Source organism: Mesoplodon densirostris, chromosome 3 (genome assembly GCF_025265405.1).
Source record: "Mesoplodon densirostris isolate mMesDen1 chromosome 3, mMesDen1 primary haplotype, whole genome shotgun sequence".
Lineage (NCBI taxonomy): Eukaryota > Metazoa > Chordata > Mammalia > Artiodactyla > Ziphiidae > Mesoplodon > Mesoplodon densirostris.
The window spans coordinates 127,567,520-127,588,398 of record NC_082663.1 but is presented as its reverse complement, the minus strand read 5'-3'; the positions used below and the strand labels follow the sequence as shown (position 1 = coordinate 127,588,398).

Below are 20,879 nucleotides of genomic sequence, written 5' to 3'. Positions count from 1 at the left end.
GATTTCCCCTTTTATGGCTGTTAGTATTTGCCTTATGTATTGAGGTGCTCCTATGTTGGGTGCATGGCATGTGGGATCTTCCCAGACCAGGGCTCGAACCCGTGTCCCCTGCATTGGCAGGCAGACTCTCAACCACTGCACCACCAGGGAAGCCCTCTACTCCTACTTATAGGTGGTATTTTAGGGTAGTGATTAAAAGCATGGTAAAATAGTCTTTATTTTGACTCTCAGTACCACTGCTAATCATTTGTATAATCCCTTTTGATTTTTATTTTCTTCAACTGTAAAAAATGGTAATAATAATGATACCCATCTTATAGGGCTTTTATGACAGGGATAATGTATTCGTATAGGGCCTGATACATAGTAAGTGCTCATAATACTACGAATGTGAATAGTATCATATAACCTGATACCCTAAGATGGCCATAAAATAGCATGATAAACTAAAATAAAATAAATAGAATGATAACTATGCAATAGTAATGCTATGTGATATGATACATTGGAAGTATGGACAATGTAGAGTGGGGATATGAGTAGGAAAGAAGCTGATCTGGTTAAGGGAATCAGGGGAAACGTCACAGAACAGCATTTTATAAGAATTTGAGACTTGGAGGAGATGTCAAGGAAGGCATTCCAGACAGAGAGAACAGCATGAGGAAGGAAGTGGAATATGAAAGAGTGTGGAAATGTCAGGTGGTTTACCCAAGGTCACATAGGTTGACGGAGGTGGGAGTAACTTTGAAGTTCAGTGACTAGGCATGATGCCTCTTTCCAAACTGAGAATTTTCTTGCTACCCTGGCTTAGAGTTGTACTCAGCTGTGGAAAGCTATGTGTGATAAATACATTCATCCTGTAGCAAAGATGAATTGTCAACGACAGTTTTTTCCTTTGCCCTGAGATGCACAGGAATTTCCAAAGAGCAGTTCCTTCTTTGAGACAAGCATTTAATTTCTCTGATGATGACAATATTTAGCTGTTCTGGCAGCTGAAAACTGGGGACTTTTCATCTGCATGTGTAAGAAAAGAAGGAAAAAATAGGAATTGCTATGAAATATCAATGCGTTGCCTCAAAGACTGCTCAGAAGCATGAATTCAATTTTCTGCTACCAGTGTGGGCAGGCTTGTAGCTAAAGCCTAGTATGATGTTGAGATTCCAGCTGGTGGAAAGGCCTCAAAGGATACTCCTATAGGCTGTCATTCTTTCTTAATTATTGTGCCTTTGTCAGTGTCATAGAAAGGATCCAACAGTAAAGTGTGTGTACAAGAACTTCTGTGCGGGTGCCAGCGAGTTTTTAGCTATTTAAGCTTAGCAGTTGCCTGAGTACAGGCTGCCAACTACTTACAGAGTATGCTCCAGCAGTGCATTTACTAAGTCAGTTGTTTAGAACTGGTGCCTTTTCCCGTAGAAACAGTCATAGAAAGAATTTAGGGTTTCTAGGGCATCCCAAGAAACCTATTTTACTAATACTATATTATTTTATCCCTGCTGCTTTTGGAAATCTGCACCATGATTGTTAAGCAGAGATGGCAGTTTAGAGATGGCTTATGTGTATATTCTTCACGCTTTATTCCTTACATTTATTTCTTCCTGAGGTCATGAGAAGTACAGAAAGTTGGTCCGAGGTGTTTTTCTCTGGGGGTGAGGAATCTTATAAGAGTGGGGGTGGCCTATACATAGAAGAGAAAACTATTTGAAACTTGAATCCACTAGAGTGTAAGCCTTGCAAGGACAGGAATCCTGCTTGTTTTATTTCCTGCTACATAACAAATAACCCAATATGTTGCTTCATGGGCAAATTAACAAACCATAAAATTAATTCTCCAGATCAACTGTTTTAACTTAACACAATCTAAGGAAAATGTGTGTTTTTCTTAAAAGTCCCACAAGTAGGACATCAACAAATTCACATGAGTTCATGAAATATAAAACCAAAACAATGGAAAGTAAGATCAGCTTTTATCCTGCTAATCCTACCCCTAGCCTCAGAGACAAGAATAACCACTAGTCTGGTAATCTTTTCAGTGCATTTACAACATTCATAAAAACATGCAAATTCATAGGTTTTTCTCCCTTCATTTTACATAAATAGAGCCGTTCTGTGTGTACTTTTCTGCACCTTGCTTTTTATCCATTAACAATGTATTTTAGAGATCATCCCACCTCAGAACATATAAATCTTCTGTACTAAAAATACATATTAAATTTTATTTAATTATTTCCCATTAGTAGATATGTAGGTGTCTCCAATCTTTTGCTGTTACAAACTGTACTATTTTTAATGCCCTGGAACACATTTCTTTGTGCATATGCCATTATTTCTCTCAGATAACTACCAAAAGTGAAATTGCACTACTGACATGTATGTGCATTTAAAAATGTTATGCTTACCATGAAATTGACCTCCCAGAGCACCATAGTGCTTTGCATTTTCATCAGCAGGGTGTGAGAGTATCTGCTACTCCTTCCCCTCACCAACACTGGATACTAAGCATCTTTTATTAATATACTAATTTAAAATATGCTTTTTCATTTAATTTGCATTTCCCAGATGATTTGATAGATTGAACCTCTTTTAAATTAGTTATTGACTGCACCTTCATATGTTTGGTACTTTATCTGACAACATTGTTCTATTTTTCTGATTAATTTCTGGATGCTCTTTATTATATTCCAAATATTAATCCTTTGTTATATAACTTTCAAATACATCCTCCCATCTTCTGCTTGGTTTTGAACTTTGGTTAACTTTTGTCTTATAGAAGTTTCAAATTTTGAAAAAACTATTCTTATTTGACGTCTTACAGTTGGCTCACTTCCTTCTTGAAAAATTTTCCACATTAATTTTCCTAAACACCATACTTGTCTGGTTTTCCTCCTAACTCACTAGCAACTCTTTCTTAGAATCCTTAACAGGTTCTTCCTTCTCTATCTGGCCTCTCAATGTTGGAGTTCTTCAGGGCTTGGTTCCTGATACTCTCCTCAAACTACATTCTCACTTGGTGTGATTTAACCATCCATAGCTTTAAATACAATTGTCATGCTGTCAACCCTATTAATATCTCCAGGTCATAGCTGCCCTCTAAACTCCAGACCACAAGATCCAATTTGCTTCCTTGACAACCCCAGTTATGTGCTTCTTTGGAATATCAAATTTCATGCATCCAAAACAGAATCCTTCTATATCTCATACCCCAACTGCAAATTTCCTGAGTCTGCCCTATCTCCATAAGTAGAGCTATCATCTACCATGTTACTAAATCCAGACACTTTTTTGTAGTTCTGATAGGAAACTAACATGTTAGAAGGCAGACTTAAAGATTTTAGAAAGGAGAACCAATCAGCCAATATTGGAAATATGGAGTTAAATTGAAATAAATATAAAATTCAACCATAGGAGCAAAATATAAATCACAGAAATGTAAGATGATGCCTGAACAAGTTTATAGCTGCATATATAAAATTTGGAACTTGATAAGTGTGCCTTCAGTTTCCTCATCCAAGGCATCTGTTAACAAAGTACTGGGCAGGCCACCAGAGACCTCCTTCCATATTAATAATAATGATTATGATTCCTAACATAATTCCAGAAAAGACGGTGCCAGTTACTGTATTTAAGAACTCTGAATGCATCATTGCATTTAATTTTTACAACACTCAAAGAATTTGGTATTATAATTATCGTCATTTTAAAGATGAGAAAACCAAGGTTTAGAGAGGGTAAGTAACTGGCCCAAACTCACACAAGTAGTAAATGATGAAGCTGGAATTCAGACGTAGGTCTTTCTGATTCCAGAGTTCAGTTTTGTCCAGCTCACTTAAGAGTTAGGAATAGGGTTACCACTTCTCATGTTTATCTTGACTCTTTGGATAAATTTGGTGAAATATTTATCAATCCGTCAACTCTACCATCCTGCTTATATTTCTCTATCTTCTCTGAAAACCTTGAAGATCAGTAACTTGTTCAAATCCAGGCATTTTTCAATCTCTTTTCTAAAAAGGAACTAAGGTTAGATCAGATGGCTCTATTCTTAGTAATCTCAGATTGAGTCCTGTCCCTGGGTACACGTTGACTATTCAAAGAAATAATCAATTTAATACAAGCTCACCTCAGGATAGAGACTAAACTCTACTATAGAAATCACCCTTTTCACATTTTTTCAATTGGATCATTTGTTCTTTTCTACTTCTTCTGAATGGCAGTGGCCTGTTTACAGTACTCTCTTTCATGGCGTTTGTGCTGCTTTTGATTATAGAGTTCCTTATTTGACTCCTATAAGGCCAATTATTCCTTGAGGGTAGAAACTATGGCTTTCTTTTCTCCATGTACCATATAGCCCCTCACACAGTATCTGCAAAATAGTATATAATCAAATGATCAGTACATTTTTGCTGATGAAATATCTTCATGATTATCTTCAGGTTTATGAAGGATTCACATGCTCAAAATTGAAAATTATCTGTTTTTTTTTTAATCTTCCCTGAGGCTCTAAAAAGTATAGAGGACTTAGTCTACAACCCAAGACTCACATTGGGGAAAGCCAGTTCATGGCAGCACTATGAGACTATGAACTTTTTTCTCTTAAAATCTTTTTGAGAGAATGGAATTGCACTTTTCCAGGTTGAATTAAAAATGAGCTAGTCTGGCCTCAGTGGTTTAGAATAGTAAGTTTCCCATGCTTGGCTCTATCCTCATAGCCTTTTGACTTACATGACATTTTATTATTAAACAAGCAGTTGGGTAGCCAGTGAAATAAAATATGCTCTTGCAAGACATTTTTAGAGGACTTTGATCACTCAGATTGTACTAATTACACACAGTAGCAGAGATGTCTGCAGTTGCGTTTGGTTGTTTTCTGTTGGATAATTGTCTTCTTTGGGAATATCCAGCCCACAATCAAAATAGAAGTGAAGATACCATTTGGCTGGCTGATGAAATAGTTTGTCCTATAGATATGTACATTACATAGTCTTTTTTTTCTTTTTTTAAAATTAATTAATTAATTTTTGGCTGCATTGAGTCTTTGTTGCTATGCGCGGGCTTTCTCTAGTTGCAGCGAGCTGGGGCCATTCTTCATGCGGTGCACAGGCTTCTCATTGCGGTGGCTTCTCTGTTGCGGAGCGTGGGCTTTAGGTGTGCGGGCTTCAGTAGTTGTGGCACGCGGGCTCAGTAGTTGTGGCTTGTGGCCTCTAGAGTGCAGGCTCAGTAGTTGCGGCACACGGGCTTAGTTGCTCCACGGCATGTGGGATCTTCCTGGACCAAGGCTCGAACCCGTGTCCCCTGCATTGGCAGGCGGATTCTTAACCACTGTGCCACCAGGGAAGTCCCGACTACATAGTCTTTTTAAAAAATAGATTCCAAACATGAATTATTGTCATAAAAATGTTTCTTGGGGCTATTTTAATTCGTATGCACACATATATAAGAAAGAGGCATAATGCAAGCATGTGGGCAATGGATTCTAACAGATTCATTCTGTGTATGAACTGATTCTTAGTGAATTTGGAGCCAGCGTCTCTCTCCTTGTCACATCTTTAACCTGATTCTATAACTGTGTTTTCCCCATCTGCCAACATCTCCCTTAGTCTCATAGAAGTTACTTTTGCCACTCTAGGAAACTCACATCAAACATAACAACAGAGAAAGGAAGAAATACCCTAATGAGAAAACATTGGCTGCTTTCCTACTCAAGTCAGGAATAAGATAAGGATGCCTTGTCATCTCTGCTGTTCAACATTGTGTGTACAAAATCCAAATGACAGAAGGAAGAAACATGATAATTTTATCTGATGTTAACCAGTAAAATATGGGAAAATATTCCTTTGGAAGCCTGGCCTCAGCTCAGTCATTCTTCAAGCCAAGTGATACTCCCTACTTGGGGGCATAGTGTGAACATATAGACTGTGACTACACAGAGTCACGTGGGTGACAGGTGATAGGAATAAGCCATATTGATTTGATTTGGGGTTAAATAGGGATTTGATTCTGGAGTTCTTTGTTCATTGGATAAATGCCAAGGATTTTGCCAGTCTTGTTCACTGCTGTATCCTCTGAGCCTAGTAAAGTACCTGGAACATCATGAGACTTGACAAGGGAGTGAAGGAATGCTTCTGTTCCTTCTTCCCTGGCCTAGCTTCTCTTCTATTTAGCTGTCTCTATGCTGATTAGCTCTGAGGATCCATGGCAGAGTAGGGACTCAGGGTGCTGACAGTAACTTTAGATGGAGATTTTTCTCTACGTGAAATCCACTGAGGATTCCAGTTTTGGCTTCTTGGGTGAATAATTCCTATCCTGCCTATCTCACTACCTCACTGTGAAAATCAAACAAGATAATAGATGTGCAATTGCTTTCCTAACTGCAAAGCTCTGTCCTCATGGGAGAGATAAGTATGTTGTAAGAGCACACTATTTATAAGTTAGGTAACACAAGCAGAGTTTACATGCAAAGTTTAGCTTTGTGGATGGGTTGCTTTGCTCATGCCAGGCTTCAGTATCTTCCCTGGTTCTCCAAGTTTAGATCTTGCTCAGACTTAGGTCACTCACCTGATTCCTAAGAAGGCTGACCATTTCTTCAAGCACTTCCCAAAGAACTTCTTACATATCTACCTTGGCTCTTGGCTGTCATCCTCCATTCTCCACCCTCAATCCCCCGATGAAAAGGTTTTCCATTGACCTGGCGGTCTCTAGACCTGCCCTGTCCAATAGGGTAACCACTAGCCACATTCGAAGAGCTCAGTAGTCACATGTTGTAAGTGACTACTGGATTAGACAGTACAAATGTAGACTATTTCATTTATCGTAAAAAGTTCCAATGGACAAAACAGCTCTAAAGCAATTTGAACCATCTCTCTCGAAGGAAACAATGTATATTTTCCCTCATACTTATATTAACTCCTGTTATCTACCAGAGCTTAATAATAAATAAACTGATTCTAGTGGATGGGCTATATTAAGTCTTTGACATTTCCATGCATAAGATTAGTATATTCAGATTTATATGTGGAATCAATAAAGAAAAATATGAAGATAGGGAAAAAGTGAAAGTAAGAAAGAGGCAAAGAGAATGAGGTTCCCCAAAAAAACAGTAGAAGGAAAAAAAATTCTTTCAGGTCATTATTGCCTCTTGTTATCAGAATTTATAATTGTATTCATGTCTTATTTACTTCTTTATCTCCCAGTCAGACTGTCAGTCCCTGAGGGCAGATAACATCCATTTTATTCCCAAAAGTTCCCCCAGGGTGTATGTAGCACATTGATCAGTTAATACATTTGCTGAATGAATGGATGGATGCCCTTATCAGACCCTAACTAGACCCTATTGTTCACATGGACAGTGTATACTCAAATAAATTTTCACCACTTAAAAAAATTTTTTTTGTTAATTCCTTAACTGGAATAGTTTTTGGTTTGTTTTGTTTTTCCACTGTGTAGACACCTGCCAACTTTCTAATTCACCCCATCAGAATTCCCCATTTAAATAAAGGTTTTCACCTAGTAGATTGGAAGATTACCCATGGATGAGGAAATAATTTAGGTTTGATTTACTTTGGATCCTTAGAGGTTTCTGCTAATGTTGGAAAGCTGTTTGACATTTAAAAGCCATTTTTTGGCCTTTACCTTGAACTTTGGAGGCTACAATTGGATTCAACATTTGCCTCATTGTTTTGAGCCAAAGCAGACTTAATCTGGGTAAACCAAGGCTGGGTGAGCATGACCTTGCCTTCTCTCCCCCAGTCTCCCCCAGGGATGGCTGCATAATTCACAGCCCCAACTTAAAATGAAAATGTGGGGCCCCTGGTTCAAAGGGCAGGAACACATTTCTGTTAAAAGTATTAAAATGGAAATCCTTTTTCTTTCCTCCTCAGTCTTTCTCTCAACTTGTCATATGTATTTTATTTGCTATTTACCTTTTCTCTAGTAGAAAAACAAAATGCAATTTTAAAGTATTAGCAGAAAATTTACCATCTGTCTTTATATTGTGCACTGACAGTTTTAAATGCAAAAATAAGAGCATTTAACCTGTATGTGGAGTCACCAAAATTATACAGATTACACAAATTGTATTTTGTAGTTCAGACATGCTTATGTATTTTATTTTTACCAGACAGTGCACAAAACTAACGCAACTGTTTTTATTTCACTTCTTGATACACACACATTCTACTAACATTCTCCCTTCAGCTTACTGAGGAGTGAAGAAGGACTAAAGAGAAAAGAACCATGATTTGCTCTATCATATCCTTTCTTTCTATGTCAGTATTTTCAACATAAGTGCTTGGCTAATAGAGGAAGGCAATGCATGTGGAAAAGACATGGTAGGGTTCCTTGATGGTTCCTTTTTCTTAGAAAATCACTGCCTCCTTTCTGCATCTGGCAAGTTCTGGTTCAAATGGAAAACATGGGCTCTCAGGGCCACCAGCCATCTGCTTACTCGGTCATAGATGTGTTGATAGGAAACATGAGTGAAGAATTGTAGTGGACCCATGATCTGTGGGAATTCAGCAAGACTCAGCAAATACAAGGTAAGCATGTTACAGAAGCTGCTGACAGAAAGACGATGGGAGAAGGAAAATGCTTTATATACATTATGTTTTCACGTTGTGTTTGCTTTGAGTCTTAGTAACTCTTTATGTATGGTTGGTCTACCAGAATTCTGTGCTCACAGGGCATCACTAACGTGAGAGGCAGCAAGGAACTATGGTGTACACTCATATTGCACGTGTCATCTCTGCTCACATGCATGCTTCATTGTCCCTCAGAGATCACAAGTTCAAAGATAAAGTTATTGAGAATTCCAAGATGAGGACAAGCAGAACATTACACCAAGCTCTGGGTTCCTGTGCGACTGCTTTGGTCACACAACCATGAAGCTGGCCCTGTCCTCAGTCCTTCCCCAATCCCAACCTGAAGCAGCTCTCACAAAACATTGCTCTTGTTGAGATCACACCAGGAAAACAGTGAGACTAACATCAGAAGAGCTCCACTTGCCTCATCAAATACTCAGGGTTAGAAAAGTTAGTGCTGTTTGCAAAGTGTACTTGCAAAAGTTTGGTAATCAAGTGGCTTAAGCTGCCCTGCAGGATGCCCACTGCTGGACTAAAGTGCTGAGGCCTAAAACATCATCCTTTCCACTGTCTCTGACTCAGAGGAAGGTGAACTTTGGTAAGTAAACAAAGGGGCATCGGACCCAATGTAGCATAATGGCTGTAGGGGCTGGAGCCTGTGACACCTGGATGTCAGTCCTGTCTGAGATCTGTCATTTACTATCTATATAATCTTCAGCATGTGACCAGACATCTGTAGGCCTCTGTTTCCTCACCTGTAAAATGGGAATAATATTAGAACCCGTCTCCTAGGGCTTTTGTTAAGGTTAAATATGATAACGTATGTGCAGAGCTGAGCCCAGCTTCTGTTACACAGAAAGTGCTCCATGCACGGAAGCTGCTGTAACTGTTGTTATTATAATTGTAGATATAACATTGTTCATATCTTGGTTAAAACAAACAACTTCTCCAGTTATTTTCTCAGCCTCCTGATAAGCATTTCTTAAGAAATGAGTCGATAGAAATCTCTGTGTTCTAAACACTGCTCCTTAAACAAGGAACACAGAGCTCCCTCTGTTAGAAGAAAAGCCAGAAATGAATGAAATTAAATTAATCACACTGTTTATAAATAATTGTTTAAACATGAGACAAAACCTGTTTCCTGGGTACATCATGCCCTGTGCTGAACAGTTGGGACTGTTATTTTGAATATGCCTTCTGGCTTTTAAATTACCTGGAGGCATTTCTTTGATCCAACATAAAACATGCTAACTTGTCGAACAAGTTGGTTACAGTCTGTGTTTATTTGTTTTCCCCCTTTGGCTCTGCAGGTGCTCTTGTTGCTAGGGTGTTAGGGTTCCATGTACCAGCCCTCTGAGATTGGTGCCCACTGTGCATGTCACACTTCAGGGCAAACCCCAAACCACACCCAGCTCCAGTGGTGCTCAGGTGGTTTATCAGAGGTCAAGAATAGAGGCAGTGTGATGTGGGGCTCTGACCCTTGACCCTGGCTGCACACTAGAGCCACCTGGGAGCTCCTGGGTTCCACATGTAGAAATCCTATTTTAATTGGTCTGGTTGGGGACCAGAAATGCGTATGTTTTAGGAGCTCTAATGTACAGCAGGATTGAGAACCATCAGTGTATTGGAAAGAGCAGGAAGGCTGTCTTCTAATTCCTTACTGATTGCTGTCATTTCTCTCAGCACCAATAAAATGAGAAAGTTCACATAGATAATGCTTCAAGTTTAGGTCTAGCTCCATGTCTTAAACTATTGAGATAGTCTGGATTTAAACTGGTAGTTCTCAATTGGGGACAGTTTTGTTTACCAGGGGACATTTAGCAATGCCTGAAGGCATTTTTGCTTTTCACAACTGGTGGATGCTACTGGCATCCAGTGGACAGAGACCAGAGATGCTACTAAACATTCAAGAATGCATGGGACAACCCTCGCCAGAGAATTGTCTGATCCCAAATTTCAAAATAAATCTGTGGTTGAAAAGCCCTGCTCTAAACCAATCCTCTGGGATTTTCAACAAAGAACCTCCTTACCTCTTCCAGGGGACGGCAGGAGAGGTCTTTGAACAATGCCAGGAGTTGTGTGTGCTTTTCTCTGCCTACTACAGCGCAGCCTCTGCATCCTTTGGCTCCTCTTAACCCACATCCACTCCCAAGACAAGACAAGGGGGAAAAAAACCCTGTAAAAGGCGATTATTTCTGAGAGGAAGGGCCCTGAATGTCCGTGGTTAGAGTGCCAGTAGTAACCTTGCAGATAAGCCCTTTCTCCGAGGCAGGCTCTGTGAGCTTGTTCCCTTACAGCATGCACCTGTGCCAGAGACGCAGTCCTGCCAATTTAGTCGGAGCAGCTGCTCAGGAAGGAATTGCCTCCAAAGCACACTTAAGAGACCTACTAGGAAACCATATCCCTGTGTAAATGTGTGCTTAGTCCACACTGTAATGATACCTGACCCTGGCCCATAGAAATGGTAAAGCTCCTTCTTATTCTGGGTGTCGACAAATTAGAGTGTCTCCAGGAGAGGATAAACATCATGATTTTCTTTGCTGAATTCATGACATGTGAAGAACAATGTAAGGAATGGGGGATGATGAGTTTAGGACTCAAAGAAGATTCAGGTCATGAGCGTTGTTTTTAATATCTCTGAAGGCTGTTTTGGGAAAGAGGGATCCGATTTGTTCTGCATGGTCTCAAGGGAAAGAGGTAGGTGCAAAGGACTGAAGTTTTAAGAATGCATGTTCCAGCACAAAATGGAATGGATCCTCTTACTAAGATGTTCCTAATAAAGTAGAAGGAGAAAACTGGATGCTCACCAGTCACTTAGAAGTGTTGATGGACCATCAGTCACTGGAAGCATTGACTGATCATTTGTCAACATGGCCAAGGAAGTGGTGGGAGGTCAAAGGAGATATTCTCAGACCCTTTCTTTGTGATTGTGTGAGTTACAGAACCACGCAAGTCCTCCCACAGTGCAGTTAAACACAAGAGAGAGCAAAACCTCCTTTAGCCAGTGTAGCACTTTGTTTGGTTGAAGCTGGAGACCTTCTGGAAAGGTTACCAGTGGGAAGAGATGTGCCAGAGGTGATATTGTCAATTGCAGGGACCATTCTCTTTTCCTTTATGATTCTTCTAGCAATCTGGCTAGTAGGAAAATTAGACACATCTAAGGGAGGAATCCATTCCTGGGTTCTACAGATGCCTGCTTAGTGGTTAAGCAGTTGATTTTATTCCTGAGATCCTGTTTGAGAAAAATGTTGTCATATCCACCTATCCAGATAAATTTCTGTTCTTTGAGGCTTTAATATGAAAGGAATTGCTGTTTAAAGATTTGTAAGGAGAAGGACTGAGATTAAAGAAAGATCCCCTCAACCTGGTTTTCATGTTCTTCCTTTTTCACATGGGAACAGTTAAGACCTGGACTTCTCTGGTCTTAAGGTAGTAAGGCAGGGTCCCAATCTAGAGGAAATCAGAGTACTGATGAAGCAGCTTAGTGTTACGGCTAAAAGCATAGGACTTGGCATTTGATGGACATCAGTCCATCAAATCAGTCCATTTGATGGACATCAGTCTGAACTCAGGTCCTGCCACTTTGAACCTGCGTGATCCTGGGCAAGTTACTTGACCTCTTGCTGCCTTGGTTTCTTCCTGTGCAAAAGTGGAAGTAAAGGTGATTCTTGCCTCATAACACTGTTACGAGGCTGGTGTGAGATACTGTACATATAGAGCCTGGGATAAGGAACTTATTGATATATGTGTTCTCCTTATCATAATCATCATCTTAGGCAAAAAAGCAGGAACACTAGGTTGGGAAGACAAGGCTTCTTTTTCTGGAACACTGGTTCATTGTCAGAACTGGGTCTGAGGGGAAATGGTTTGGGGTCAAAATCACCCTAATATCCTCCTCATAAGATACAGGATAGTTCCTGAGCAATAAGTTCAGAAGGAGAAGGAAAATTACTTCAACTTCAAGGATAGGGGAACTGTGGGGAAGGGAGCGAGCCAGAAAGTTCTAGCTTCTGTGCTCCAAGAAATGCTGTGAAATCATCTCCAACCCTTGAGCAAGGAAACCTGGTGGATGGCTTCTGGTTATATAAACAAATATCTGAGTGTGCTCTGGGTTATATTCAACCAAAGAGCCAAGAACCTGCTTTTTACAAAGTGATTTCTGAATTATTTTCTCATTCTCATTTTTTACAAGATTCTTGGAAACGTTTCACAGTTAGACTTGTCCTTGGAGAGCTTTTTGTTCTCTAAGAAATGGATGAATCTATATTTTGGTAAACCTGACAAACAAATATATTTGGTGCCTACTCATGTTCCTTTTATTCTTTTCAAACTTTTATTTCCTTTGCTGGCTGGTATAATGGAATTTTTCTTCTATTTGTGAATTTTTATTGCCTGCTTAGAGTTTCTGACTTTGGGGAAAGGAGTGTGTGTGTGTGTGTGTGTGTGTGTGTGATTGTCATTATAATAACTAGTTGCCTACGAATAACTTGGTTTCTTGGTCCAGACGTCACCATCTTTATTATTGTCATCTTAGTATCTACCATTTACTGAACACTGGTTTTATATGCCGGCCATTGCGCTAAGTGCATTACATGTGTCATCTCATGGAATCCTTAATATAATCCATGGAGCAGGTATTAAAATCCCCATTTTACTGATGGGGAAATTGCGACTCAGAGAGATTAAATAACTTGGCTACTGTCCTATAGCTGGTGAGTGGTGGGCCAGGATTCTAACACATGTTCACCTAATTTCAGAGCCCTTGCTGTTAACCACTAAGCTATAGGCTCCTTGCTAGTTAATTAAAAACTCTTGAAATAATGTGGAACTTTTGATTCTTAGACATGGAAAGGGCTTCAGAAGTGATCTGGTCAAATATCCCAACCAATGCAGTGATCTCTTCTACAACTTATCTAGTAGGTAGTTGTCTGTCTCTCCTCCCAATGAGGGGTAACTTCTTATTATTATCCAAGGCAAGACATTGGCTGGGTTGCAAATGATAATTTTTTTGCCTCTGGTTTTCTTTTGGGACTATGTGTATAATATAACTATAGAGAGAGAAGCTATTTCATGTGTATCATTTAAGAGGATGTTAAGGCCATTCAGACATGTGGGATTTTAAACTGTAAATGCCAGCTGGATTGAGCTGTAATAGAATAGCCTTGAGCAATATAGTGTGACTTGCAGGGCAGGTAGTGAAGGGCATATAAAGCCCTTCTTGCCTGACCCAGTCTGGTTTTCCAACTCATTTCCCTCAACTCTCCCCCGACCTAACTCCCTGGGCAATAAGCGTGCAAGATTGATCAGTTTTCCTTAGATAAATAGTGAATTCTCCAGCCTCTGGATTACTTCTGCTGTCTCAAATGCTCTTTTCACTTTCCTGCCTGGCACAAGCCTACTCATTCCTTGAGGCACAGTTCCAATATGAGCTCTCTCAACTTTCCTGATCCCTACCCCCTGAATATTGGAGCTAACCACTTCCTCCTCTGGGCTCTCACACCTGCTTCTCTTTTTTCTTGGAGGCTCAGCTCATCCTGTGGGATCTTAAGTAATTTTATGCACTTCAAACACCCTCTGCTCACCTGGACAGCTTCTCGAGAGCAGGACATTTCCTACCTGCAGTGTCTAAGAGTCGAGGGTGCCTGTTAAGTGAAGGTGCACATTTAGTGAAGCTGGTACAATAAGACTCTTGAGTTGGATTTTCCTGGTTCAGCTGGTGGCTCCACCTCTCCCTAGATGATTTGACTTGGGCAAGTTACTATGCCTCATTCCACACAACTTGAGCCTGTAAATAATAAAACCTATGTGATAGGATTGTTGTGAAAATTATATGAGATAATCCATGATTAGTTTAGCACAATCACTGACACATAATAAACGCTCAATTAATATTGGCTGATATTATCACGGATCCATACTTTCAAGGCATTTTCTCCTACGTATTTTTAGGTTCTGTCATATCAAAATAGTTCAGCAGAAGAAGCAGACAGATGGTCTGATCCCCCAGACTCAAAGTTCCAGTCTTTTATTTGTCCTTTAGGAACTGTGGTAAACAGTGGAAAAAAGCCTCACAAGGAAATTGGTTTGACCTTAATTACATGTGCACATTGAGAAATAGAGGTGCATTCGGATTAGAATAAGCCATGCGTACTGACTTGATCTTGCGCTTCAGCATGTTGAAACATGGACGTATCTGAGGCTGGTGGTGGAATTAAAGAACCCCTGAGAATATGTTTTGTCCAGAGCTACAAGGTTAGGCATTCCAAACTGTGCAAATTTAGCTATCTGGGGTTCTTTCTGCAAGCAGCACAAAATAATAGAAAGATCCCAGAGTTCCCACCCTGAGGATGCATTGCTTTATGTCCTTGTCAAGACACTGTGCTCCCTGCAATTAAGTTTTCTCATCTGATAGGATTTTTTTGTCATTTGCCTGCTATTTTCACAATTTTTACCCATATCAACATTCTGCCCATGCTATTATTTATTTACTGTTTATCTTTAAATACATTTTTAATTTAAATAAATCTGTTTGTAAATGAAACTCTCTAGTATGACCTTAAGTGAAAAATCATATAGAGAAGATGATTTTAAAATTAAATACAATGAAAACAAAACAAATTATTATTATTTGCATAACTTTTTTACTATTAAAATTTAATAATATTGTTTGCCAAAGTCTCTGAGTCAAAGGCCTGCTCTCCATTTTATTAGATAGTAGAGAATTGTTAAAGTCAGAGTGGGGCCAAAGTGAGTACGTCTCTTTGAAATGAGCAGAATGAGTGAAAGAAGTATTGGATCTCCTTACTGTGATTCAGATTGTTTAACGTTGTGCCTCTTTGTTTGGCATATCACCTGTGGAAAACATCCCATGTTTGAGAAATACTGGATCTTCCAGAGTCAATATTCTGTTCTGGTTGATAGTGATCTAAACACAAATGAAGAAACTGGCCTAGGCCATCACCTTTTGAGCCATTGAATTTACTGATAAATTAGTACAAGTTTATGTGCTTACTGTTTATAAACAGTTCAATTAGTTTTTATCAGCTAATTGTAACCAAGCATTCTGTTTTTTCTCCATCACATGAAAAACACCTTCAAAAATATTGCTTTGTGCATCTCTTTACATTTTTTGCCACCTCGTTTTCATGATTCATCACCAAGTCTGTTCTCATTTCATCATCAGTGTCATAAAAGCCAACAAATACCCCTTGTCCACTTTGCTAAAATGGACTCTTTGCATGCATGTCAATGCTTTCTTTCTGATCCCTTGTGCAGAATCGCTGAATGTCTCATACTGCTAGCTCTGGCCCTTCCCACTCACTTGTCCTTTCTCTTACTGCCCCCTGTGTCCAGTGCTAAACTGTGCCTCAGGTGTGAGTAGAATAACTGGACATTCACCTCCTCAGGGAATCTTATACTCCCATGTGCCTAAGAATTATGTGAGAGCACTTTTTAAAAATGCAGATTTCTGCCCTCCCCGCTCCCACCCTCTTGTCAGAGGTCTGATGTGGATCCTGGGAATCTGTATTTGCCATAAGTACCCAAGATAATTCTGATGCACATAGTCTCTGAAAATTTTTTTGAAAGATGACTTAGCTAGTGATCTCTCTCATCTTTTCCTCTTTTTCCTCCTCCTCCTCCTCCTCCCTCTTCTTCTGGAACAAAGGGAATTGTAACTCTATTTCATCAACCGTTAATATTAAACTTCATCACAAAACTCTTCCCACTGTACAAATGACTTCCATGTTTCCCAATGGACAGAATTCCTGATTTGGGAGGCAGAACACCTGATTTATAGCACTAGATCCACTGTTACCTAGCAATCAATCCATGCCCCTACATTGTACCTAGTTTCCTTCCTTACAGGTTTGTGTTGAAGATTAAATGTGGAAAATGATACAAAAATACTTCATAAATTGTAGAGGATTTTACTAAAACTATTGAAACAAGAAGCTGCATCTTAAGTCTGTTAAAATATCAGAGATTCTTTTTTAATGATGTTTTGCATCAGAAATTTTGAGCGGCTCTGCCAGTGTTTCTGATCAAGCATATGTTTAAGGAAGGACAGTTGTGGTCTCACTGCATTTTAAGTTGTGGCATCTCAGGCGCTCCCTATCCTATCCTAACGAGATATATTTAACAGCTTTGCAGTGTAACTTCACAGATTCAGAAATTGAGGTCTTTCAGATTCTTTAATACAAATCCAAAAATTATCCTCCCTGTTTCCAGCGAAACCTCTTCCCTCCACACAGAATATAAAGTATCAGATACTAACAATAGAATATTAAAGCCAAATTTGAAGCAATTACCCACAGCTTTGGAGAACAGTCCCACACACAGCTGGTACCCAATAAGAAGGTCTGTATTTGTCACCCACCATCTCTGCTCCTCATAGAACCAGAATGTCAGAGCTGCAAGGGATCTTAAAGATAATCCTCCTTGTTTAAAGAACGGGGGAAATGAGGCACAGGAAAGGGACTGAGTCCTCAGAGGCATGCCTGGATGGAGGCTAAAAAGGCATTGGAATCCAAGTTCCTGTCTTCTGGTTTATTGTTCACATTGCTGAGTTAGGGTGGCCTTGCGGTTGAAAGTGAAAGGGGCTCACTGAGTGTTAAAGCCATGCCTCCTGAGTGTGATTCATTGTATGGGTTGAGGTCTCTTGGGGTGCAGCATATTGCACCATGACTTTTTATCCTGAATGAAGACCTAAAAGGCAGATGATATTAAACTGTTAACTGAGAACAATTAGATTAGTACAGGAGTGTAAACTGAGACTGACACAGGCCAACCAGGATACAAGATCACCCTAGCATTATTCTCAAGTCTCCTTTTTCCCTACTTAAAGGGAGTTGGTTGTGAGTCCTCCATGGAGTTAAGAGGCTGGGCCATTTTCCTTTATTCATGACTTCTGTCCTTGGCAAGGGCTATATTGATGTTGTCTGAGTAAAAAGAGTGGTACCAGGCACCCAATAGCAATTCTGCAGAATTCTCAGTCTTTATTTGAATATTTGGAAGGATTATATGAGAGAACCAATATAACATTTTGGAAACACTTTTCAAAGAGCCTCCTCCTTGATCCCCAGCTGCTCTGGAGCCTTCCACTTACCTAACTCAATGCTTCACTTTAGCCCAGGTCTTCCTGCTTTGTCTTCCATCCTCTCTCCTCATTCTTCATTATGTTTATTCACTTAGTCCCTTCCTCTGCTCTCGCTACGTTCCTCCTGACTCTGCAGGTTCTTTTTCGTTTTCCACCTAGTCTCCCTGGTTCTGAATCACAGAAAATATATACACCTCTTGGCAAAGATGTTCCTTTAGTGGGTAAGAGGGGTTAGCAGGAAAGAGTCCCACGTTAACGTCCCAGTTACATTGTGTTTCAGTAAGAGGAGGAGACACATCATACTGTAGGCTTCCCACGGGAAAAATAGATATAATATACACCCATGTACATATTCCTTTTACCCTGAGTCCATCGTAGTGGGACAAGAAGATGCTAGAGGCAGCAGAACCTGAACACTGGACTTAGTGGTGGTTCTCTCAAGATGATGAATGACAGTGTATCAGGACAATTCAGAGCCCAGACTTTGGAATCAAAAATGACTGGAATGTAAGTCTGATTCTGCCATTTATTAACTGAGTTAATTTGGGCAAATTATTTAAACTGAAACTCAGTTTCCTTGTCTGTTAAATGGGTTTAAAATACATGAATTAATGCACATAACACACTTAGCCCAGGGCCTTGCACACAGGTGCTGCCCTAATGAGTGGTGGTTTTTATTGTTGCTAATAATGATAATAATAAGTATGATACAAAGGGAATTTGGCCAGTGAGAAATGAGAAACCCTTCCTTTCTCCCTCCCTCCCTCCCTCCCTTCCTCCCTCTCTTCCTTCCTCCCTTCCTTCCTTCCTTCTCTCCTTCCTTTCTTCCTTCCTATTCATTCATTCTTTTAATAGATATGTTCAGTGAATAAAACAGATTAAAATGTGAGGCATATGTAAAGACATTAGGCCACATCTTGAGTTTTCTAGAGAGCTTATACTTGAAGAATGCCATGTGGAAAATCTGGCAGAAGGAATGTATAACCAAAGATGAATCAAAAGGTATGTTTAGAGCAAGTAGAAAACCCAGAAATAGCTCTCATTATTTAGGGATGAAATCTTGCATATTCTGCTTTAGTAAGAATAATCTTGCAACTGGAAAGAAGAGAACATCACAGGGAAAAAGTTGCTGCCTGGGATTGATGGAAAACTTTTAACTCTCTCTGAGCCAAGATGTACTATTTCTCACGGGATTAAAGGAACTGGTTGATAAGACCTCTGACTGGAGCTCTTTTGTGGACTCAGGATATGATGGCAGCCTGGAGACCAGTAAATATTGTCCCAGTACTTAAAGAAAGATTAAAGCTAGACTGCAGAAACTATAGACTCATAGCTTGAAATAGACCTTATCAAAATTCAAAGACAGTCATTATACAAATGATTTGTATGCAAGAGTCAGCGTTGTTTCATTAAAAATAATTCATGCCAACTAATTTCATTATCTACTAGGACAGATTTACTGCTTGACAGAGACATTTCAGCAAGGCATTACACAAAACCTTCCATGGGTGGGTCCATTCTCAGGCACACGGATTGTTACCTGTCTGCTGGGAAGGCAATCTGTGGTGGGGTACCACAATTCTCTGGTTTAGCCCTGTTCAATCAGTAGTTTTTTCTCTTGACTGAAGATTGAAGATCTAAGAAGCAGATGACACTAAACTGAAAAATCTAGGTAGCAATAGATTATCTGACCTTCCTATGTGTTGGTAGAATCCTTAAAGTCTAGCTTGAGTCAGTGCTAAATAATCCTATCTTGAATGTTGAAATTGTTATGATTTAGAATGTTCTCAGTTGACTAAAATGATACCAAATCAATAAAATGAAATGAAACTGAGACACATGTCCTATATTTTGGCTAAATGAATGAATGAGTGAATAAATAAATAAATAAATAAAAATAAACTGCACCAATGTAATAAAGAACCACAAGAATTGACAGCTGTTTGTATCAAAAAGATATAAGTTGGCAATGAGTTTAACATATAAGCCAATAGCATATAACCATTGTCAGAAATGAACTTAATGTTGACTGCATTCATAGAAGTAAACTAAATTGATGATGAAAAGTATGTGACATAAATCAGGCTCACTGTGTAAATTTGGGCTCTTTCCTGGTACTATATTTCAAGAGAGATAATTATAATAAGGATTGTGTTTAGAGGACAGTGCCCATTATGGGCAATAATCTGGAAACCATAATATATAATGAACTATTAAAGAAAATGGAAATGTGTAGCCTGGAGAAGAGAAAACTTGGAGGATATAATTAGTGGAGGGAAGAATTTTGAGTGGGCCTGGAGGGCATAGTAGTTCCACAGGGTAGAAGCTGTAGGAAGGCTGATTTTGGCAGAACATTAATAAGCTCTTGCCAATAACTAAAGTTGCTCAAAAATAATATGGCCTGGCTGGTCAGTGGAGATTCCTAAGCAGGAGCTAAACAACTACCCATTTGCATGGCACAAGGGGCTTTCCTGCAGTGGGTGGGCTCTTTCACCAGCCTATCTGTCCATTCCAACTCTGAGGTTCTGTGATCTTCTCCCCTCTCTAGGGATGCAGTGGAGTGTGGTGGCCAATGGGAGAGTCATTCCCACCCCCCAACAACTCCTCCTTTGGTGACTGCTCAGCCCAGTGACACTTAGGCCCCTGGGGCATTGACCCTGAAGACAGCCATCCCTCCAAGAGCAGGTCCTAAGCTGCTGCCTGTGCCTGACTGCACCCGGTGTTCTCTTCACCCAGCGTTCCATCCATCGGTGCAGGCACCCCATGCCCATCGGGCTTTTCCTCCAGGATTCCAGCAGGTGGCAGGGGACAGGAGGGCTCCCTTGTTTACTGGGGGTTCTCCTCCAGAGATCCTCCTTGAAGGGATCTTTTTATTTCCTAGCACTCCCTCTTCCCGGCTTCATAGTCACCCTGGCTTCATAGTCTCTGTTGTCCCCCATATATCCCCTTACTGTGCCTGGTTTGTCTCACTCATGTTTCAAACACACTCACTCACTGTGTCCTATCTCAGTCATAGATGTCCGCAAATATTCCTTCTTTGCTGTGCCTGCTCACATACACTGTCAAAAACACATCCTCCCTGCACCTGCCTTGATCAGAGTTGTGTTCCAAAAGCATGCATCTCTTGCTCGTTTGTGTCGGTCACAGCCATGTTCAAACTACTCACCAGCTCATCTCTGTCCTGCTCTGTGCCAGACACTAACATACTTTCC

At 40.0% G+C, this 20,879-nt stretch overlaps 1 protein-coding gene across 1 annotated transcript in view; it reads left to right on the top strand.

Moving 5' to 3' along the window:
• HTR4 (5-hydroxytryptamine receptor 4) overlaps positions 1-20,306 on the top strand; it is a 68,056-nt gene extending 47,750 nt beyond the window's left edge. Inside the window, exon 7 of the mRNA XM_060094434.1 lies at positions 20,216-20,306. Coding sequence (XP_059950417.1) covers positions 20,216-20,306 — 91 coding nt within the window. The remainder of the gene's footprint in view (positions 1-20,215) is intronic.
• The last annotated feature ends 573 nt before the right edge of the window (positions 20,307-20,879 follow it).